Below are 23596 nucleotides of genomic sequence, written 5' to 3'. Positions count from 1 at the left end.
ACTGGTTCTTTTGTGTTCCTTTTGACCAATGTACTTTTCTTCTGCTGTTTCTTCCTAGATACACTGAAGCCTTGACAGATCCCAGCTACAAAGGACAGATTCTTACCCTGGCTAACCCCATAGCTGGGAATGGTGGAGTGCCTGACACAGCTGCTTTGGATGAAATGGGCCTCAGGAGATTTCTGGAATCTGATGGGATCAAGGTAATGGTGGGAGGAGCAGTGCTGATCAAAGGGTTGTGCCCAGCAGCCTGAGTTTACGGTCTCCCTTATAGAAGATATCAGTGATACTCAACCTTGTTTTTTTTCTTCTGGATATTGTCCTGTGGAGGAGTGGTGGCAAAAAATACTCTATCTTGATTTCTGTATTAAGCCAGGTGCCTTCTGGAAGTATCTGTTCTGAGGTCAAATAACTGTTTTATACACTAACTCCATTGAAAAATGGAGCTGACTTTTGAAATGAAAGCTTACCCAAAGGGGAAAAGTTTTCTTACTAAAAAAAAAAAAAAAAATCAAAACAAAACATTTTGTCTTGTCTTAAATTTCCATTTTCTTTCTTTTGACAAGAAGTGTTTTGTTAGATCAGTGCAATTTGCAGCTTTGGTTACCAAGCCACAATCTTCTATGGATTTCCTGGTCAAAATGCCCAGGTACAGACATGAGCTAGCCTGAAGTCTGCCCATGATGTGGTTTATGGTGAACAAATAGTGCAAGTCGAAGGTACAGGATAAAGTACACTGATCCTACAGTGCAAAATTATGTTTCTTTTCTCTACAGGTTTCAGGTTTACTGGTGCAGGATTACAGCAATGAGTACAGCCACTGGCAGGCTACTAGGAGCCTGGGAGAGTGGTTGCAAGAAGAAAAGGTGAGCAGTCTAGATGTAACAACATGGTGAGAACTGACCTGGATGGAAAGATGAGCTCTTTATTTTGTGCTTTTTAGAGCAGAAACTAGATTTTAACATCTCAGCTACTTATGAGTGGGTGTAAGGAGGAGAAGTGAAGAGCTGCAGTGAGGCAGCCTTGGCAAGGCTGCTGCTGAGAGCCTGAGCTCCTAACACAGGGGCAGGCTCGATGTGGCTGTGAGCAGCCTGCTCTAGTGGAAGGTGTCCCTGTCCATGGCAGGGCTTGGAATGACAGGAGTTTAAAATCTGCCAAACCAAACTGTTCTATGATTCTGTGACATGTTCTCATAAAGGTGATCTGGCTGCTGTCTTCTTTCCATTTTTTTAGCTGCTTGTTCTCTAACTTGTCCTTGGGTTTTCTTCAGGTGCCTGCACTGTATGGGATTGATACCAGGATGTTGTCCAAGTTAATTCGTGACAAGGTATGATCTGCTTCCCTTGATCCAGTTGCATTAACCTTGCTGGGCCCTTTCCAATCCTGGAGTAGCAATGGTGCTGCTGGGCTGCCTTGCCTTCAGGTCAGATCCATGTGCTCTTCCAAAGGCTTCAGTGCTGCTGGGCAATGCTCTGATCCCAAGGAGCCCCCTCTCCCTGGCTCTGCTCTGGGTTTCCTGTCCTGCACAAGTGAGCCAGCATGAGATGATGTGAATGAAAGGCCCTCAGGGAGTGTCAGACATAACAGGTATCAAACACAACTCAGAAACAGTCAGAGCAACAAGTCTGTGAGATATTGTGGATATTCATTCACAGACAGTGGCACCTTTGGTCAGTGGAAATTCTCCTGCCCCTCTGAGACAGAGGAATGCCTGCAGTCATCCAAGATGTATTCTTAACCTGGTTTTCTTTGGCTGAAGCCTGCTATTATTTTCAATAGTCATTACTTTTCTCTGTTTTCCAAGAGCTGACAATTGAAGGTCATGGGTAGGATTGTGTTATGGAGTGAAGGTTAATGTGAAGGTACACTTCACACTGGCTGAAATGGTGATCAAAGCCAGTCTGAATGTAAATTTGCCTTGGAGGGCTTTCTTTTCTAATAGATTATTTGAAGCTGCTCTTTTCTTTAGATGATCAGTTTTCAGTCTGCAGCCCAACCCTATGCCCCCTTTCATTCCACAGCACAAGACAGGAATGGTCCAGCTTGAATAAAGGAATATTTGTAGAAATGAATTCTATTAGGAAGATGTGGCATTGTCCTGCTCTTACAGATAGCATACAAGTGCAATTTAATACAATAGAAAATGGCAATGTATTTTCTGCTTTCTTAAGACATAATAGATCACCATTCCTTTTATCCAAAGTTAATACTTTCAGTGTTTGTCCTGTAACTTAGCAGTGTATGGTAGTGAGTCATTATACTGTGACTTTGGGTGGTATTGATGTATGGCTCTTAAAAAAGTGCATAATGTCACCTCTTCACCCAGTTCTCCCAGGCTGAAAAAAAAATTACTTAGTATTTCACTCTCTGTCTCTATAAAAACTGGGGGTGAGAACAGGGCCTCCTTATGGTACATGCAGAAATAAGCAGTGACTTGTTAAACTGGACTGGAAGTAAATGCAGGGCACCATTTGGCTGAGAACAAGGAGCTTTGTCACCAGCATTTGTGGAAACTCACTGCATGGTGGCACTCAGAACCATGGCTCTCAAGCGCCACTCAGGACCCTCATTTCCAAGAACAGGACTGGCTGAAGATGATGATGATTTTCTTTTGCTTCATGTAGAGCAGCTTTTGGTGTAAGAAAGAAGACATAGCCACTGTTAGGGGCAAAACTCTGTCCTCAAAACTTGCCCTTATTAGTGTGCATGGCAGTGCAAGATATTGGCTGTTGCTTGCCCTAGAGAAAGGCAAGGATACTTCAGGTATGGAAAGCCAGGGAAGTATCTCAAAGGAGAATCACTAAATCCAAGGAGCAATCCCAGTGTGAATACTGATGTCATATCCACAGAGCAAGCTGGGTTTAACATGTTTGATCATGAAATTGGGATGTGAGAAATTTACCACAAAACATTGATTCCTCTATTTTACTTCCCCCTTCCATCCTTGAAAAGTTCTGTAGTGCACACCCTGTTCCCATGCTGAGAAGAGGTTAACCCTAGATTAATCCCATTTACTAACCCTAGATTAATCCCACTTACCTCAGGAGTGGGGCAAAGCCAAAGTAGGGATTCTTTTTCCAGTGAGAAGAACAAGTGTCCTAGCTTCTGCCAGGACAGAGCAGGGCTTGCTAGAGGTGATTTTTATTTGTAACAGTTTATTCAGAAAACAGCTGGGCTGACCTGCCTCCTACGTAGCTTTGCCTTACACCAGTTCTGCTGCCTTGTAGCTGTCCACAGGAGGCAGCTGAAAACCTCACAGTGGGCTCCTAAAACCAAAAAATCTTCAAACTGCTTTGTGGGTTACCCCCAGATCTATGTGACAGTTATGTGGGGATCTGAATTCTGATCTTCTTGGAAGACAACTCAATTTCATGTCACAGCACAGCTTGCCAGACTGCCTATTAACAAATATTACTGCTGATAATGTCTCTCCCCTCAAGGAAGGGGTTTAAACAGTTTTTTTATGCCAAGGAAGGCTCATAAACCTCTGAAAATGCTAAAAAAGGTTATAAACTGCCAAAACCCCATATTTAAACAGCTGTTCTGGTTGCTGGGCCTGTCAACACCTCATCCCAGTGTTCACAGCTTCTCCTTTGCTTATGCTTTGTTTTTTCTGGTGTATTTCCACAGGGCACAGTACTTGGGAAGATTGAGTTTGAAGGTCAACCCATGGAATTTGTAGACCCAAATAAGCAAAACTTAATTGCAGAAGTTTCAACAAAGGTAAGAAGTTTTTCCATAGTATTAGGGCTGTACACTCCAGGTAGTAACTGCTCCTCATTTGCTCTGGGGATCAACCAGCATTTCTAAACAAACAATTTGGAGATGTTTTTTAAACCATGCACCTTTCTAGATCTTTGATGGACTGTTTTCTCAATATCCCCATGACTCCTTAGGTGCAGTGTTGAGGTGTAATTTTGTTGGGGTGGAGATAAAAAATGGTTTGTGTTGAGCTGAATGTGATCTGAATCTGATCAGAGGACTCTGTTATAAAGACAGAAATATTGGGGATACAGTTAGACCTGGTATATGGTGGATGTTTTGAAACATAAAAAGAATTTATAAAAAGAATGGTTGCTTTCCTTAAAAAAAAATTTAGGAAACGTCACAATATCATTTGATAATCTGTGTTGAGGTGTGATTTTGTTGGGGTGATTCCAGAAGAGATTTCTAGATGTCAAAACTGGACCCCATTAGGAATCTCCTCCTTCTAATAGTACTGGAATTAGCTGCTGTTCTTAGATCTGAACAGACTGCAGTGAAGTTTTTAATTTGGTAGCTGGGCATGCAAACAGTGTTCAACTACAAGCTGAGTAGAATGTTAGAAATCATGGGGATGTGTAGGCACACAGTTTGTGGTGGTTGGGAGTGGGGCTGGCCCAGCCTCATCCCCAGTGGGCACAGCTGTGCAGGACAGGTGAATGCTGTTGAAGGGAACGAGCCATGGAGTGCCCAGGGGCACTGACCAACCCCCAAAGGGAACAGAGGGCACACAGGTGCAGGGCAGCAACAGCAGGGGATAAAAGGCTGGGCTGAAGGACAAGAAGGGCAGATGCTTGCAGCCTGCTGAGGTGCCCTGGTGTTACTGTGTGTGGGTTGAAGCTTTCTGAAATTTCTGTCTGTGGTGACACTCTGTGTGTAGAGGCTGTCTCAACTGTGACATGTGCTGTGACAGGGATGTAGGAAACCAAGCCCATACTGAAAAATAGTAACTGTTCTTGTACCAATGCAAGTCCCAATGTCTTAAATTGTGACCCTTTTGGGGGTTTAACTGGGGGATAAGGAGTGCCCTGGATGCTTAATCCCATTAAGAAGTGAGCACTGAGTGTATGAGTCCCTTTTGCAAATTCCATGCTTGTTATGGTGTTTGCACTTCCCTCAAGATTAGTGAGGCTCTGGAAGAGCTCTGCAAATAGTTGCTTGTGTACTGTTCTGGACACAAGCCAGTGTGTTCATGGTGTGGGTGAAAAGCAGTCCTGAACAGGATGGTCAGCAAGCAAGGGGGAGTTTGAAGCACTCTCCATCTCCAAATCTTGGATTTACAGTAGTAACTGGCATCTTGGGATGCCACTGCAATACAAAGGCTGCCTTGCAAATTTCACCCAACTCATGCCAGCACCTCCACTGTGTTTTGAGTCAGGGTGCTACACAAGAAGGATGGCAATTGCTTACTGAGGTTGTGATCTAGGATGGCAAGGTGCAGGTGGAGCCATTTTGTGTCAGTAAATCTCAGAAACAGGTAAGATTGCTGATGCTAAACTCTGCAATTACTAAGACAGAATTACTGTCAAGATGCTGAAAATAGCTTATTAAAGGGAGATACAATAAGATTAACAGCACTTTGGCATCTTGTTATGTTTATAACTTCATTTTATAGGCTTAAAAAACAACTTCACATATAAAGCTGTAAATGAGGTAAGCTGTTTAATGTTGGCAATTACTGGACATGATAATCCATCTGTTGCCAAATGGTGATTTTTATGTAAATCAGCATACAGTATGATCTGGAATCTGCTTATCTATTGTACACTAGGAGTGATTGATTTTCTTATTATATCCTACCCACCCTCTGCCACCTTGATTAAATGTTAGTGATACAGACTGTGCTTGCTAACATTGCCTACCCAGGGCAAGGAGTGTGGAAAACTGCCAGTGTTCTGCAAGCACTCTTGTTGGAGATTTTTTTTGGTGCATGTGATCTTCAGGGTTGCAGAGCAGATGAGAGATAGGCAACCAGTCCAAACTAAAATATCACATCATACATGCAGGTCCATGTACTGCTTTTGTTCTCAGCACTAGTTACTAGCAGGAGCTTTTATTCTCCCTAACCACTAGTTTGCAGCTCTCTCACATAATCCTTACAGACTGGGACAGTTTTTATGGGCTGTGCTGTGAACAGGTGAGGGAAATCCTCTGGCTTTAGAAGGAATGGGTTTTAAGAGTGCTCTGATCCAGCTCCCAGTCTAGTTTCTTGGCCAGATGCAGGGGACAGGTCAGGTCTCTGCAGGACAGTGTGACAAGTGGGTTGTGGAGACATCAACATCTGAAATCAGTCTTGCTGCTGAAGGAAGTGTTGTAACAAATCATAGCTAATTAATTTGAGTAAAAAGAGTTTTGAAAGTAAGGTTAATTGAAGTACTTGAAGTAGTGTTGTCCCACAACTCCCTCTGGTCATGAGAACAACTAAGGAGAACCTTTGAAGGAGGTCTTTGCTTCATAATATTTTGTTATTTTTTTCAATTGAGGGATCTTCAAAAGCCCCTTTTGAAAAGGACAGTGAATTTTTCTTAGGGGTCTCTGACACAGAACACTAAAATGGTTTCTGTGAGAACTGAACACCTTAATGTTCTTGGGATTTTTGAAACCCACCACCCAGCAGCTTGAAGGACAGCAGGTGGAGGACCCATAAAATCCCTGTGGAGTGATACAGTTCCACTATGGACTGCTGGAACCTGAATCTGCTTATGTGCAACTCCCTTTTCTTTATCCTTTTCAGGGTGTGAAGCAGTAAGGTGTCCTTGAGTTACAGGCCTAGAGAGGAATTATTTTGTGTGAATAAAACAGGAGAACAGCAGCTGACAGGCTATGGAGTTTTAGAGTTGTACTCTAAAGCAGTACAGGATCTGAAAAATATAAAAGCTGAATCCTAAGGCATCACTAGAAACCTCTGCATTTCAATCTCTGCAAAGATAAAAGTTCAAACAAGAACTGAGTTAGTGTAACACATGGGGAGGAGTTGCAATATTCTGTTAACAAACTTCATCTTGAATTATCTGCTGAGGGGATGTCTTTCCTTCTGGCTGGCCATATTTCTCCTTTTAAAAATTCAGTTTGTCACCCTGCACCAGCCGTATTGGACATGGATTTTAGTATCTTTTTATAAGGAGGTCCAGATGTGAGATACAGATGCCAGGGAAGCAGATTAAAAGGGAAGTACTTGGTGTAAGAGAGGAAAAAAAACCTTGTTTTTTCCATGATGCCCAAGAGAAAAGCCACTTTGGGCAAAATACATTTGTCAATATCAGCTTTCAGAAGCTGAGTGTAACTGAAGGTAAACACAGGGTTTGTTTTTAGGAGGAAGAAGGCAGCCTTATGTGCTTATTGATGAATAACATCAATAACTACTGCCTCTAGTCATGTAGCAAGTAAAATAATTCAGCAGGCTTCAGAAAGAAGCTGTCCATAAATAACTTTACATTAGTGCTAGAGCTGTCTGACAATGGCACAGTACCAAGGCCATATAAAATATATTGGTTTGACTTCACTTTCTCCCATTCTGGCTGTGACCAGTAGATAACTGGGTGTACAAAGCATGGTGGTCCAGATTTGGGACTGGTGACAGTTTGTTTTGTGGAATGGGTTAAGGAACAGCAGCTGGAAGAGAAGTTGTGAGATAAAACTGGCAGATCCATATGGAACATGTGCACAGAAAGTCACTCCCAGCTGTCCCCAGCTGTGCTGTGCTTTGCTCTGACTGGGACTGGAGGGCTGGTGTGGTGTTTCATGTGATGGAGCTGTGGCTTTGCTCCCCTGGCATCAGCACAGGCTGACTGCACTTCAGCTGAAAATCTCTCACTGGTATCTGGCCTGTTTCTCTTGGGTTGCCATAATCTGTGAGAGCTGGCTTTTTGCTTCACTGCTAATGAGGTGACACACAGGAAAAAAGCTTGTCATGAGCTATTGAAACAAGTGATTGCTTAGGAATTGCATGAGTGCTGTTGATGCCTTAAGGAGCTGGAGCAGAGGCTAGATAGAGTTCAGAGGAATAAAGTGGATATTTGTTGAAGTGCCTTCAGAGGCCACACCCTGGCACACCCTGCCCAGTTGGCTCCAAGATGGAAGCAAAAGAGGGCTTGGTCATGAGATCTTGCATTTTGATGAGTTTTAGTCCATTTGCATACAGGAGTTAACTTTCCAATTAATGGCTTCAAATGATGAAGTTTCATCCTCCTTGCTTGCTTGCCCACCCTCCTTTTTTGCGTTGTTTATACTTTGGGCCTGAAGTTTGGAGAGATTTTCCTTGAGTCTCCAGCTAGAATAGGATTGTTTTGTCTTCACCACCCTGTGAAAAAATCCTAGAAACGCTTTATATAAAGCTAAAAGTGCACACCAAAACAACAACAAAAAAAAAACTTAAAAAACCTGAGGTATCACTGCAATCAACAATATATAAAACAGCATTCTAACTTCTGCTTTCACAGAAAGATAAAGAAAGCACTAATGTCTACAGTATTCCTGGAGATTTCCACATAAATTAAGTACCAGTTGCTCACATGGGTGAAAAGTTTTTCTGCTGCTCATCTTCTCTGTGTTTTGGGGGACATTTGTCATTTACAACATGGTCTATCTTTTTATAGGAAGTCAAGATTTATGGCAGAGGGAATCCAATTAAAGTTGTGGCTGTTGACTGTGGGTTGAAGCACAACGTTATCCGTCTGCTGGTAAAGGTGGGTCAGTGCTTGATGTCCCTTGTCACTTGATTTGCTTTGGCAAGAGCCTCACTTGTACTCACAAGTCTTCCTTCCACCTGGACACATTCATTTTAAAACTAGTTGTCTTCCTGAAGTGAGACACAATTTTTAGGATGAATTTTATGCACTGAGAGGTGTTTTCTGCATTTGGTACAATGCATTGAGGGGATAAGGAAGAGGACCTGTGCAGCAGCCTCTCACCATGGGAAGAACCCCAAAAGATGAGTTTTCAAAAAATGAGGCACAGTTTCTCCAAAGAACAACAAAGGAATATTACCGCGCCTGAGTGGGCGCAGCTGGTGAGAGAGAGACGGTGAATCTTGTTTCTTGAATCAGAAGGCTTGATTTATTAATATATGATATAATACATTATTACTATACTAATAGAATATAGAGAGAGGTTTTGCAGAGCAGCTGGGCTAGCTAGGAAGAGATAGAAAAGAATCCACAACAAAGCTGTGGCCAAGGACTCAGTCCCCTGGCTTGCACTGGTGATTGGCCCTTAATTATAAACATAAAACATGAACCAATCACCAATCAAAATAGGTGCCCCTGTTGCATTCCCCAGCAGCTGATAATAATTGTTTACCTTGTCTTCAGAGGCCTCTGGCCTCCCGAAGACACAGAAATCCAAAAGAAAGGATTTCTGTGGAGAAATGTCTGCGACAAAGGAAGATGAAGCCAACATTGCATTTTCCTCCCCATATATTTATTTTAAACAGTGATGGTGGTGGATGGTTGAAACAGGCCCAAAGTACATGTGGAATGTTCATAATTGAAGATATTAAAAACTCAGCTTCCCTAGGCCCTCAGCAACCTGCCTTAAAGTGGAAATTACCCCTGCTTTGTGCAGGGATTGGACCTGATGACCTCATGAGACTCATGCATACCAAGTTATTCTTTATTCTAGAATTCTGTGAAAAGCTTTTTCTGTTTTTAGCACAGTGGTGTAGCAGTTCTTGCTTCTTTAGCCACACAGGAGGACAGAAGGCAATGTCCTCATATTTTCTAGATGCACAGGATTTCCCTGATTCAATTTTTTAAATTAATATGGATGTTTGTCAGTTTTGATGTTAGGACTGCTTCTGGCATGCCATAGAGCAAGACTATGAAGCCCTAATTCAGCAGTTAGGATGAAAGCACTGTGTAAAAGTGAACATATGTTACATGTGTGCATGCACACTTATTTTGCTTTCCATCAGTAAGTTTTGATCTCATCAGTGAATTTCAGAGTCATTTGACAAACACTGAGGTGGCTCCAAGGGGCCAAGTCTGTCAGTTTTGTGACAGTAATATGGTCAGGTTATGGAGAGAAGCTGATCATGGGAAAAGGAGATAACTGATGACTGAAATACAAGTTCAGGCTCTGGGACGCGAGAGCTTAAGAAAAGCCTCCTTACAAAAATTTGTTTCCCTCCTCCCTTCATTTCTGACTTCCTTACTTTTTTTTTTTTTCCTGGGTTGGTTTGTTTGTTTTTAGCGAGGTGCAGAAGTGCATTTGGTTCCATGGGACCATGATTTCACTGCCATGGATTATGATGGACTCACAATTTCTGGAGGTCCAGGGGATCCCATGAAGGCCCAGGAAGTGATTCAAAATGTCAGAAAGGTACAGTGCAATGCCTATAGGCTGATTGTACTTTTTAATTTGCTTTTTTTTCAAGTGCTTGAAGTAGCAGTTGGTTGTACTAACCTGTTATGGGACAAATGTTATTCAGACATTACAGCTGCCTGGAATATTCCTCATCTTGGTCTGGTGGGATTTGTCTCCAGCCCAATCGTTACTACAAGGCTTTGCAGACCTTGGTGAGCAATACATGGCAAACATGGTGACCACAATTACCATACCAGTGCCTTGAAGTACCCTGTGCTCTTTCATGTCCTCTTAGGAAAGGACAACACTGGTTTCAGAGCTCCCACTTGGAATAATGTCATGCACTAAATGTCTGTAATGCAGTGTTATGCTTATTCCCTGTGAGTAGTTTGACACCAAGCTGTGCTCTGAGGCTTTTTCTCTGAACCAGAGGAAAGGAGGAAACTTTCCTTCATAGGCTGCTGCCACCCTGGCATTGAGCTTTTTCCCAAGTCTGTGAGGAAATTGGCATGGTTTATGCTGGAATTGCTGGACAGAGACACTCCACTATCTGTTGAAAACCTTTTCATTTTAGGTCCTGGAGAGCAATCGCCCAGAGCCCCTGTTTGGAATTAGCATGGGGCATCTAATCACTGGAATAGCAGCTGGAGCCACTTCCTACAAGATGCAGATGGCCAACAGGTGAGGCAGCTCAGCTCTGGAAAGGGCTATGGAACAGCAGTGCTCTGCTGCTGAGCTGCCTTAGGAGCAGCTGGCATCTCAGTAACATTGCCACTTCCTCCCAGCCATTCTCCTTGCCTTTCATTTAAACTGCTGACTTGGTTTGAACAGACAGGTTTCTGCTAAGGAAGGCAGGAACCTCCCCTGAAATGGAAAATGTAAACCCCCTCCCTCCAAATTACTATAGTTTTGAAAATAAGAGGCTCTCAGGCAAAGATATGGGAGTAGGAATAACAGCTCTTTACTAGGAAGAATAAAAATACAAATGTAATAGTACAAACAACAAAAAAACCCACAGCCAGAGTCAGAACAGGCCCTGACCCCCCGTGGGTCAGGGTGGTGGCACAGTCCCATCCCATGGTGGCTCAGCCCTCCTGCAGTGCCAGCTGTGGTTCTGCTGGAGCAGGGATCCTGCACAAGGGGGGAGTTTTCCTCTGAAGCTCCAGGGCTGCTGGAGATGGGCCTGGGCTCCCTCTGGGAATGCAGGGCAGCAGAAAGCTGCTCCTCTGGGAATGCAGTGGGCAAAGGCTGCTGTGCTGTTCCAAACCTCAGATTGTATCCAGGTAGGAATGCTTGGCTCCTCCCCTGGGCAGAGCATCTCCCAATGGGATGATGGAATTTGATCAGCCATGCAGGGACACTCAGTGGCCATGAACAGCAGAGATCTCCTGGAGGGAGGATGGGTGTGGAAGAGATAAAGAAAACTGCCCAATGAACAGAAGAGAACTGCCCCACCTCTGACAGATGGGGAATAGATTACACACATTGTCTTTCAATCCAGGACAACTGCCATGTGATGCTCTGCTTTTTTTGAGTGTTTTTGAAAGTATTTGCTGTAATCTATCCCTATGAAGTTGAAGAATATCAATGTTTCTCCTAGGATTTATAATTTTGAGATTGGCTGCCAGTATTTTAAGGCTACTATTGAACTGTTATGTATAGTCCCACAGTTACCAGCTTCTCCTAATTGTGGCACTTGAACACATTTGGCACTTGTGTCGTCTGATCCCTTTTTCTTGCAGAGGCCAGAACCAGCCTGTCCTGAATGCAGTGAGTGGCCAGGCTGTGATCACTGCTCAGAACCACGGCTATGCCATCAATGGCTCCTCCCTCCCTCCTGGCTGGAAGCCTCTCTTTGTGAATGCCAATGACCACACCAACGAGGTGAGCTCTGCACAGAGAAGCCCCTATTTCACCTGTGTGAGCCTGCTCTCACATTATCACGGCTAAATTTGTTGATTTGACTGTCTGCTTTACTTGGAGCCCTGCTTTACAGCTGGAGTAAGATGGGTACCCCACTGTACCAGCCCCATGGCACTGGATTGCAACACTGACTTTATCATTTCCCTCAAGAGAAGCCTTATTAATTTCCATGATTTCCCTACTGCTGGTGTTGCTCACTTCACTACCCTTCATGGTATTTTAGGGGTCCCCTGTTGTGGTGGAGAAAGATGAATCTGACTCCATGTTCTTAGAAGGCTAATTTATTGTTTTATGATATTATATTAAAGAATGCTATACTAAAACTATAGTAAAGACTAGAGAAAGGATCCTTACAGAAGGCTTAACAAGATACTAATGAAAAACCAGAGTCCTGACACAGCCTGACTGTGACTGGTCATAAAGTAAAAACAATTCACATGTTGGACGAATAATCTCCAAACCACAATCCAAAGCAGCAAAACACAGGAGAAGCAAATGAGATAATATTGTTTTCCTTTTCTCTGAGGCTTCTCAGCTTCCCAGGAGAAGAAATCCTGGCAAAGGGATTTTTCCAGAACATAAAATATGACAGTGACAACCATTCTCTTAGGGTTTGTGCCACAGCAGTGCAAACCTCTGTCACCAGTTTGTTGTGTTGTTTCTGTGCTTCCCAGCACAGAAAAGGGATATCATTGCTATCTGATTTGGTCTATTATTGAAAATATAATTCCAATTACTAAAGTCATGAGGAAGAGGGGCTGCCCCCAGAGAATAGCTTACATGATCCAAGATAAAAGTCCAATGTCAAGTGACATCCCTCTGAGATCTCGGGCTTCTAATTGCCCACATCAAATCTTTTCCATGATGCCCAGTGTTGTGCAAGTTTGTAAAATCTTGTTAGTTATCAGGAAATCAATGAGAAGAAGGTATTTTCAAAAGCAGTTTCCCTCATGGAAATATGCTTCTCTCCCTTGTTTTGTATGAATGCTCACTATCAAGTCTGGCAGATTGAACAGTGCTGTTCTGAGCTAGCCATCTGATGATTGTTGAATAAGTTTGGTTTGTCATTTGCTGTTTTCTTTATCCTTACAGAAGGATATCTAAACACAGAAAGGTATCTAAACATATACAAATCTTACCAAACAAAACATTGATGAAAAAAAAGTTTACAACTGTTCAGCTCAACTTTTGAAATGAGTTTATTTTCACTGTGTTGGCAAACTAAACCATTCATTCCCAAGCCTTTCATGTTTGCTTTAGCTGGAATTTGGAGACAAAGGTGCTAAGGTTGGACAGGAATCTTATGGATCTAGTAGAATGATGTTCATTCATGTGAGCTAAAAAAAGACATTTCTGTGAGCCCCAAAGCAGCAACAGTCTCCTAAACCTTCATAGGTGGGGAGGGACAAGGACTGTGTTGGTTTAGCATGCAAAAACAGGGTCAGGGCTGGGATACTCTGTCATGTGGAGTCTGTTTCATTTCTCAGCTTGAAAACAAAAGCATTTTTTGGGTCTGACCTGACCTATCACAGCTAGACAGGGCCAGCACATGTTTCCAAATACTGACAAGGCATGGAGTGAAGATTCTAAAAAGTTCTTAAATACATTTTTTATGCTTTTACATTTAAAAATATTTTACATACATTTGTATGTAACTGCAAGGAACACAAGCATTCAGGTAAAATGTGACAGACTGATGGGATTCTTTACTCTGAGAGCAGAAATTCATGGCATAATGTTGTGGTCAGTAGCTCATCTCTCATCCCTGTCCTATCCTGGCATCCCAGCCTGAAGCTCTGGATGGCACTGTGGCTCTGTGTGAGACTGTTTGGGCTCCTTTGTCCATTCCTAAGGGAAACAGGTTGTATCAGGGCTGCTTTTCCCTGAATTTCCTCTTGAGGAACTTCCCTACCCCTGTCTGGAATTGGGAACCATGAGCAATGACACCTACAGGGTGCTCTCCCAGTGGATTTTGCTTCTTGGTGCTATCAGGCCACACAAATTAGAAATCATTTTTTCCTGGCTCCAACTGAAACTACAAACACAGTCTCTAAACTCAGTTTAGGTCCTTCATAGCTGTTGTTTGTCCACAACAGTGGTCCCCTTCATCACTCTGCCCAACCCCATGTCAGCATTTAAAGTTAATTATGGTAATCAGGAGTGTGACCAAAATTTTTTCTATGACAGAACCAATCAGCTTGGGATGGTTAAACCACTCATTGTCCCAGGTGATCTTTTCTTGCCAGGTATGTTTTTCTTCTCTGCCTAGCTGCTCTGTGAGATGCTTGAAGCTTATCAGAGTTCGGCGTTGCATTGAAAGCTCGGTCTCCACTGTGCCCCCCAGTCCATGGACAGCTGGGCCTTGCACAGGCCCTGCAGGGTAAACAGCAGAGCAGGAGGCTGGGAATGAAATGTCAATTTGACAGCCCCTAGAAACTCATCAGTCCTTTGGCCTTCAGTGCTTGCAGGGATAAGGTGTGGCTTTCTGTTCACTTGCTTGTCAGGAGGTGTCACTAAGAGAGTCCCTTTTATTCCTGCAGGGAATTATGCATGAGACCAGATCGATTTTCACAGTGCAGTTCTATCCAGATGCAAATCCTGGGCCCAGGGACACAGAGGTAATGTATAGGGATGATCTGGGCTTGCTTTCTGATGGCATTGTGAGTGCAGGTGTTTATCAGCTGCTGTACCAGTTGGTGATGGCCCTAAATCTTGGGTCTGGAATGTCAGGATCCCAGTCATGCACAGGCTTGTGTCTGCTTAGCTTGATCTGGAGCTAATTACAATCAGCAGCAAGAGCTCTATTGACTTCTTAGTGCTTTGGATCAGTGATTCCATTCATATCATGTGTATGTATTGAGTCCTGCTGGGATTATCTGTGTTGCAAGTTACTAAAGTGCTTAAGCCTTTGCAGGATCAGGCTGAAATCTCTTGCAAAAGAGACTGCAAAAGGAATAGGATTTTATCTTAAATGTAAAAAAATACTAGCCAGATGCTTTGTAATAAAATCATTAACTTTCTAATATACTTTAGTTCCACTTTCAAATTTTATAATTACTGTAGAGTTATGTAAATGGATTCATACTTCCTCACTCTGGTTCTCCTAAGTGAAATGAAATTTTAATCCCCCATCTGTGACTTCACACAAATTTTGTAACAACTGGTTGCATAGTCACAGAATATGACTAAGCAGCATCAGGGGATGTGGAAGACAGAGGAAGCATGTCTGAACATAAATAAACTATTTAGCATTTCCTGAGAGACAAAGATGGAAGAATACCTAGAAATGCTTATGTTAATCTTAATTTGATGATGTTGATTAAATCTGCAAGTAAATCTCTTGATATCAGGAACTTTTATAGCAATCTGATTGACTAGTGTATATCAGAGAACTCCAAAACTCAGCTGTGTTACTCCAAGTCTGTGCACTCCCACTGCTGGGATGGTTTGATGAGATAGAGCCTGTCCTAACAGGCTTGCAGGACCCATCCATACTCCTTCCACAGGTAATTCCTAGCAGTCAGCCAGCCTCAGGGCTGTGTGGCAGAAACCTGGCAGGTGTGGGGTGGATTGGAAGCCTGTCCCACTGCCTGTGGCTGCCTGATCCCACTGAGGGTCCTGCTGCCTGCCCTGCCTGATGGAGAGCCCTTTTCTGGGACCTCCTCTGGAAGGACAACACTGATTTTGCACAACTCATGTTTAGCTATCCCTTCTCAAGACTCTGCTGTCCAGTAGGCACCATTCCAGATGGTTCCCTGAGCTAGTTCAGTGTGTGCTCCTCTGTGTTTTAACTTTTGGTTCCCTGAGCCAGTTCAGTGTGTGCTCCTCTGTGTTTTAGCTTTTGGTGCACATTCACTCCTTGCACTGGCAGCTACAGAGAAGCAGAGCACACAGGCATGATTGATGTGTGTTTTCTTCCTGATTATGACCTCACTTTCTTGAATGCAGCTTTGTCAGATATGTCAAAGTTGTTATATAAATTTCAAATAATGATTTCCTCTCTGAGATGGTGTAAATATGCCTGCTGAAGGCAGCAGAGCAGAGCTGATTGCCTGAATTCACAAATGGCCTGGTTTTTCCTTCTTTGCTTGGTATATCTTGAGTTCAGCTTTGACAGTAAATACATGTGTTTGTTTTTCCTAGTTCCTATTTGATTCATTTATTTCCCTGGTTAAGAGAGGGAAAGGCACCACCATTCCCTCGGTCCTTCCCAAGGCTGGAGTGACAGCTTCTAGAGTGGAGGTCAGTGTACAGATATTTTCATGCCTGTCAGTGAGCCTGGGAGCAAGTTAATTCCTACTGAACCCACAGAATGAAATAGCACATGGAAGTTAAAGGAGGCTTCTCTTATAAAAGTCCTGACAGCTGCTTATCTCACAGTCATCTGGCCTCTCTTGTGTTATTAACTCTCTTTTCTTTGAAAGAGTTTTAAGTTCTGATGTTTCATGTATTTTCTTTGCAGTTCTCCTGAGAGAGGTGCTCTCATAGCAGTATAATGAGGTGCCCTGGGATAATCTGGCCATGAGATTTCATGCCAGCAGTATAATGTTGGTGCTTGGTTGCTTAGCAAATAAGTCTGAAATTCCTAACGTGAGCTGAATTTCATACAGTTTTGCTGGCTTAGAGGCAGCAGGATTTTGTGGGTAGCCAAAATGAGGCATTGTTGTCTACAAGCACATGATACAATTAACATGTTTATTGTTTGCTCTATCCACGAGCCCCATGTTTCTCTAAATGGATATATATGGGAGAATTCCAGTAGAAATACTCCCAGAAGTAAAATTGGGGTGATTTTGAAAGCAACTTCTTCTCTTTTGAAAATGTATGTTCTGTAATTTAAGACTGTTCAGTGCTGCACAGTCTCTGTTGATTTCAGCATCCACCACACTGGGACTGATTGTTTTCATGCCATTTGCCACTTGCAGGTCTCCAAAGTTCTCATTCTAGGATCTGGGGGTCTGTCCATTGGCCAGGCAGGGGAGTTTGATTACTCTGGATCACAGGCTGTGAAAGCCTTGAAGGTGAGGAGATCCTGTGAAAATACAGAGTTCTGTATGTTTATAACCTCATCTTTCCCTTCTCACAGCCAAACTGATCCTCCAACTCTGTCCAGCTGGGGCAGGGATGTTGGTGAGGATAAATGACCATAGGGAAAATGAGCAATTTTTGTTGGTGAACTTGCTAGTTGAGTGATGTGAGCTAGCCACTCAGAATTATCGTCCAAAGAGAGATGTTCTTGGGGTTTCCATCACAGTCTTCAAGCAGTTTATGGTGTGTGCCTGTTTGCTCCAGGCCTGTTAAACTGGAAATGGAGGAGGAGGAATATGGTCAGACGTACCTGAGGTGAGAATCTGGAACTTCCATGGTCTGTCAACACACTGCAGGGCAGACAACCAACAGCAGCTGAACAGTTGGCTACTGCCATACAAAAGAACCCCTCATCAAGGCAGGTTTTCTAAACAGTATTTCTTTTAAATGGGATGAATTTTTTAAAGGTCATTTATGTCAAGTTTTTTTTCCAGAACCGGTCCTAGAAAGGTCACTAGGGCAAAAGCTCATGCTAGGAGGTAGTGTAGAAGGACAGAATGTCCTGTGATGGGGTTATTACTGGTATTGTAAGAGTTACCTGGGTTCCAAGTCCATGTCTAACCTCATGTGAAGACAGAAGAGGGAATTTGCACATCCCTGATGTAGTCAGAGCAGAAGTAGCAGCTGCCTTCAGATGGTTGTGAGTGGTTCTGAGGCTGTCCTGATGCCACAAACATTCTATTCCTGTGCTGGCCCTGGAGTGAGGAACAAAAAATCAGTTTTAGTAATGTTAAAAATGTTAAATATAATCTGGGCTGCCCTGGTTCATCCCCATGTTGCAGCACATCTTGTATTGCATGTGTGTTGTTTGTGTACTGTATTGCTGTTGCTAGCTATGGGTTCAAACTGACCACATCATCAAGAGACAAGAACAGGCCAGGAGTGGAGGATCCCAGAGTTGGGGAGTGTCAATATGACCCATCTAGAAAAGAGATATCTCCTTTATTTTAATGTTTGATGGTTTTTTTTGTAAATTTATTTTTTGGTGTTTTTTTTTTTTTTTGTTTGGGATTTTTTTCCCTCATTGGCCTTTAAACTCAGTTGGGGTTGTGGAAGAAAGTGGAGTTTTTTTAGTGATAAACCTCCCCAGCTTGACTCCCCACAGAGCCCTTCCCCTTCCCATGGCCACCCAAGAGCTGCTGTGATCTGTGGGCTGATCCAGAGGCAGAGCTTGCCCTTCCTGACCTTGCCTCTGGCAGAGGCATTCAGGGCTGCATGGGAGAGAGGAGTGGCTGGTCAGCCCCTTTCCTGCCAGGGAAAGCTGCAGAACATGGCTAGGAGAGAATGCACAGTTAACAGGAGACAGGAGAAATTTCTTTTCCCTTAGACTTGTTAATTTAGTTTTAATTTTTGTTATGAATCAGCACTGATTCTTTCTCAGTTCTGATGTTCTGATTCATTCTGCTGTGTGCTGCTGCTCTGGCTTGGCTCTTGGATGCTCATTCATTATAAGAAGGTGCTGATACTGATAGTCAGTCCTGGACAGTTAAATGGGTGCTTCTTTTAAAGACTAAAAAGTCTTGAAGAGCTGGAACTTCCACAGTTAGTAAATTTGTATCTGAAAAAATATTCATCAAAGGCAAGAACTTCCCCTGAAGAGCAAGGCCTAGAAGCATCTGTGGAAAACAGACTGGCTTGTGGTCACCTGGAAAATCTTCTGTTTGTCACATGGAAGATCTTCTGGATAACTTTCTGTGGGGATTGTGCCAACTTAGCTGAATACAGGTAGATATTACACAAAAAGAGAGATGGAGCTCTTCTGGAGTATTAGTAATAAATACATTGCTTTAATTAAGTTGTAACAAGTGTCTCCATCAGGGTGGGTGGCTATGATGCAGAGTTCTGTATGTTTATAAAAAACTAAAAAAGGCAGAAGTTGAAGGAAGGAGCTGCAAGAGGAAAAAGCACATGGATTAAAATCCAGCATCCCAAGAAATTGGGCCCCAGTGATGTGATATCAATGAAATTTATCTCTCAGCACAGAGAGCATTAATTTTCTGATTAATTATCATCACTGCTGGTTGATCTCTAAGATACCTTGTCCCAGATAAGCAGGGAAGAAAGAGCTGAGATGTTCAGATAGTCCAGCTTGTTGAAAAGTGATGAACTTTTCTCTCCCCCATTTGTTTCAACAGAATTATAGCCATGAATTTCTAAATACATTTATTAGAGAAGAATGTTTTGATCTTTGCCCTCACCAGCACCATGAAACTACCCAGTTAAGGAACATTAGTCTAAATCCAAAATATTTTCCATACAGATGTTATATGTTCTTTCCCTCCCCTGTTCCACACATTTCCAAGGAGAGTGTGCTTCAGTGAAAAAAAAATACAACTTGTCCCAGGGAAAAAAGGTCAGCAGAAATTTACAGCCAGTCTTTAAGGCAGTATTTTCAGTTATCAAAGAAAGGAGAGGAAATGTTATCCAACACCTTAACACTGAGAGCTCTGAGTGAGAATCCCACTGCTCCACGTGAGTTATATTTTTGTTCCCCCAAAGCAGTGAGACAAACAATCACAAATTTTAAACAAACACAGAAAAATCCTGTGCCATTTTCATGTCTATTGTGAAGTGAGGGAAAACAGCACTTTCTGCACTGATCCTAGCAACACTTCCATAGCCTTTTCTCCAGTCTGTTTCATTATGATATTTTAAAAATATTGTCACTGTTCGTCTTTCCTATGGGAATTGTTGTTTTTAATGTTTTAACAATTTCATATATATATTCAAAATTACACTTTGACTTGTAATTTGCATCTATAACTAGCATTTTTTGAAAATGATGTTTGTAGTTTTTCAGCCTTACATGAAGCTGATGGAGATTAGAATGAGCTCCTGTAAAAGTGAGGCCACAGCCTGTGCATTTTTCAGTCCACCTTTGCAACAAAGCAGTAGAACAATTTTCTCTATCCGCATGTCTACTGCGTGTGGTTGACAGTAGACATGTGGGGTTTTTTAAAGCTTGGCCACAATCATCATTTTTAGCAAAACTTGGTTTCCTCATTAGGTGCTGATATTTCAAGAGGGAGGAGGATTGATCTGCCCAGCTCTGAGTCAGAATTTTCTATTAATGAGCAAACTTAGTGCATTTCTGTCTGTAGCTAAAGAGCAGCAAGGCTGTTAGAGCAGGAAACAGATAAACTTTATTATCTATTATGATTCTATCTCAGTTTCTCAGCTGTGACAGATAGCAGTGTAAAATTTTGGCTAACCTTCATCTTGCATAGAAAGGCAGAGTTTGTCTTTTAATATGTGCAGTATCCAATAAAAAAAGTTAGAGGATGAGATTTTTAAACTGATAATACCAGGACAAGAAGGTATTTCTATGGGAAAAAAAAAAAAAAAAAAAAAAAAAAATTGTGGTTTTGTTACTATTACTAGTTGGTACAATGATCTGAGAACTTCAAACACCTACTGCTTGGCAAAAAAATATTAGCTTTTGATTAAATTTTTTGCTTTGTCACCTTTAATCTGATTTCCAAAGGCAGACAGACATGAGGATGCTGCGGTTTGTACCTGTCTCTCCTATATAACTCCTAAATGTGTTAAACAGTTTCAATCAAGTTTGAGTCATGGGAATCTCCATTCCCTCAAGATTCACAGACACAAAAGTAAAGAATTGGCCTTGGCTCAGCCTTCAGATCAGAAGTCTCTTATAGGACACTACATAATTTTGAAATTCTTCTGCTGTTATGAATCCCATCTCTTCCTGCTGGTGCTTCTGTTTACTCTTTCCCCATGTATGCCTATTTTTAACACAGATTTTAATTTTTCAGGAAGAAAATGTGAAAATTGTCCTCATGAATCCCAATATTGCTTCAGTGCAGACCAATGAGACTGGCTTAAAGCAGGCTGATGCTGTCTACTTCCTTCCCATCACTCCTCAGTTTGTCATTGAGGTCATCAAGGCGGAGCATCCTGATGGAATAATCCTGGGCATGGGTGGCCAGACTGCTCTCAACTGTGGTGAGTGTGGTACAGGTGCCTTGGCACTCCATGGAGGCCAAATCATGGTTTTTTTACCAGATAACAAGTACAGTAATAAGGGACAGGACCAGAGGAAATGACCTCCAGTTGCACCAGGGGAGGTTTGGATAGGATATTAGGAGAAATTTCTTCACTGAGGGATGGTCAGGCATTGAAACAGTCTGGAAGTGTTCAAAAGGTTGTGGCATGTGGGGACATGATTTAATGGTGTACATAGTGCTTCTAGGTTGCTGATCTTAGAGGTCTTTTCTAGCCTGGGTGATTCTATGTTTCTACCACATGTCCTGCAGATTTTATTTCTGCAGGCATCCAAACCTCACACATTGGCCAGGCTACTGAGGGACAGAGGCAGAGATTCCAACCATGGAGGTGTAAGTCATTCCTAAGCTGTGAACTCAACATCTAATTGCTGGGTTTGGTACTTGAAAGTCATTCATGTCCTGCTTTTAAATCTTAGTAATCATAGTTAGATTTAGGATATTCTGACCACCTTGAAGCAGAGATCGAAAGGAAAAGTTACCTTCATATAACTTCTTGCACCAATATTCATCTGTGCTGCTTTGCTCTGTGGTGCAGGTGGTGGCCAGCTGGTAACTGTAGTATTATCCCAGGTTTCCTAGATTTGAGGATGGAAAATTTCATCTTATGGTTATGAGTTCTGACAAAACGAATACAATTAGTTGTGGAGGAGGCCAGACAAGTTGTCAGCTAATCAGATATCTTTTGAATACTTTCTTTACTCTAAATTTTCTAAATTCTTCCCTGTGAGGGTGGTGAGGTCCTAACACAGGTTGCCCAGAGAAGCTGTGGCTGCTTTTGCATCCCAGGAATTGTCCAAAGCCAGGCTGGATGGAGTCTGGAGCAACATGGGCTAGTGGAAGCTGTCCCTGCCCATGGCAGGGGGGTGGAATGAGATGAGCTTTATGGTTTCTTCCAACTAAACCATTCTGTCCTTCTTTAATTCTATTATTCTTCATTTGCTATCCATCCTCAGAGCTGTGTCTTGGTTTCCTCTGCAGGAGTGGAACTCTTCAAGCAAGGGGTACTGCAGCAGTATGGTGTGAAGGTCCTGGGGACCTCAGTAGAATCCATCATGGCTACAGAGGATAGAAAGCTTTTTTCTGACAAACTAACTGAGCTAAATGAAAAGATTGCTCCCAGCCTAGCAGTGGAATCGGTAAATCAGTTCAATTTGAAGATGTGATTGCTATTACTGCTGCCCATTTGACTTAGTAAAAATATTTATTGTTTTGTAGAGTGAAAACTCAGTGCAGCTGTGGGTGCTGGAGTGTGTAAGCACTCCTTGATGATTAATCCTGGGGTCACCATGATTTAAAATGAGTGAAAATGCAGTTAAGCACTGCAAAAACCTAACCTAATTTACCAACTGGCAAGAAAAGGAAATTATATTGGGGTGACTCCTGTGCTGCAGCACAAAAGTATGTGACATGCCAGGGATACTTTTCTTAAATCATATACAAGCCATTTAGAGTTAGGATTAGAGGTCCCCAAAATCAACATGATTGAAATCTTGAGGATGGAAGTATGAAAGCATAAAATTGGGTTTGATGGAAAGGTGTGTTCAAATTTGGAGGAAACCAAACAGGTCTTAAACTGGGATGTCTTTAGGAGGGGTTATTTCATGCTGGAGTCTCTGAAGACAGATCATGTAAGGACATTGTCCATGGAGGTCAGCAAGGAAGTCCACAAAACAGCTAAGGGCAGAAATCACCTCCTTGAGTGCATGTTCCACTTTTCTGCTATTTGGCAGAAAAGGGCAATATTATAAAGTGAACTTCTATTATTTTAATTTTATCTTCAGACAGTTGAGTGTCTTAGTGATGGGATTTCCAGTTAACCTTGTAACCAGAGTTGAAGACTTTATTTATCTGAATTGCTATCTATTTCTGAAATGTATTCCCCTCTCCTTTAAGGTTGAAGATGCTCTGAAGGCAGCTGAGAAAATTTGCTACCCTGTCATGATACGTTCTGCCTATGCCCTTGGTGGGCTGGGGTCTGGAATTTGTCCTGATAAGGAAAGTTTGCTGGACCTTGGTACAAAGGTATGTCTGGAACTGCCAACTTGGGGAATATCTGAACATCTGATTTTCTTAAATACTATTCTAATGTCATAGATACTGGGATTGTACATACTTTACATTTCATCTTATCTGTAAAATATTGTCCTGGTTAGTAACTGCCCTCTTTTAATCATTCCTGCTGACAGATAAGGAAAATGGCTCAATGACAGATCTTTTAAATTCATGACAAGACATAATTTGAGCAAGTTTTTCAGCAGTTTTGGTCTGGAAGGAAATACCTTGGTCTAGATTCACATACTTCCAAGAGTAAATGATTATGAACAGAGTTAAGGAAGTGGAAACATTTGAAATGCTGAGTGATAACATGGTCTTAGGGACAGAAGGCTGGGAGGCTTGGGCCTCTTCTGTGTTTTTGTCAAAAGATGGTAATTCTCCAAGGTCAAAAGCTCATTTAGCAGGATGATACTTCATAATTTGACAACTACCAGCTG

At 42.3% G+C, this 23596-nt stretch overlaps 1 protein-coding gene across 1 annotated transcript in view; it reads left to right on the top strand.

Moving 5' to 3' along the window:
• CPS1 (carbamoyl-phosphate synthase 1) overlaps nucleotides 1-23596 on the top strand; it is a 90974-nt gene that overhangs the window by 9875 nt on the left and 57503 nt on the right. The window contains exons 3-16 of the mRNA XM_058809651.1: nucleotides 59-203; nucleotides 777-866; nucleotides 1271-1327; nucleotides 3631-3723; nucleotides 8358-8447; nucleotides 9952-10080; nucleotides 10640-10746; nucleotides 11808-11949; nucleotides 14529-14606; nucleotides 16132-16230; nucleotides 16914-17009; nucleotides 20853-21042; nucleotides 22083-22240; nucleotides 22998-23126. Of these exons, the coding sequence (XP_058665634.1) occupies nucleotides 59-203; nucleotides 777-866; nucleotides 1271-1327; nucleotides 3631-3723; nucleotides 8358-8447; nucleotides 9952-10080; nucleotides 10640-10746; nucleotides 11808-11949; nucleotides 14529-14606; nucleotides 16132-16230; nucleotides 16914-17009; nucleotides 20853-21042; nucleotides 22083-22240; nucleotides 22998-23126 (1603 nt within the window). The remainder of the gene's footprint in view (nucleotides 1-58; nucleotides 204-776; nucleotides 867-1270; nucleotides 1328-3630; nucleotides 3724-8357; nucleotides 8448-9951; nucleotides 10081-10639; nucleotides 10747-11807; nucleotides 11950-14528; nucleotides 14607-16131; nucleotides 16231-16913; nucleotides 17010-20852; nucleotides 21043-22082; nucleotides 22241-22997; nucleotides 23127-23596) is intronic.

This window comes from Ammospiza caudacuta, chromosome 8 (assembly GCF_027887145.1).
Source record: "Ammospiza caudacuta isolate bAmmCau1 chromosome 8, bAmmCau1.pri, whole genome shotgun sequence".
Lineage (NCBI taxonomy): Eukaryota > Metazoa > Chordata > Aves > Passeriformes > Passerellidae > Ammospiza > Ammospiza caudacuta.
Note: the sequence above shows the minus strand (reverse complement) of the source record. Positions and strands in the feature narration are given on the sequence as shown.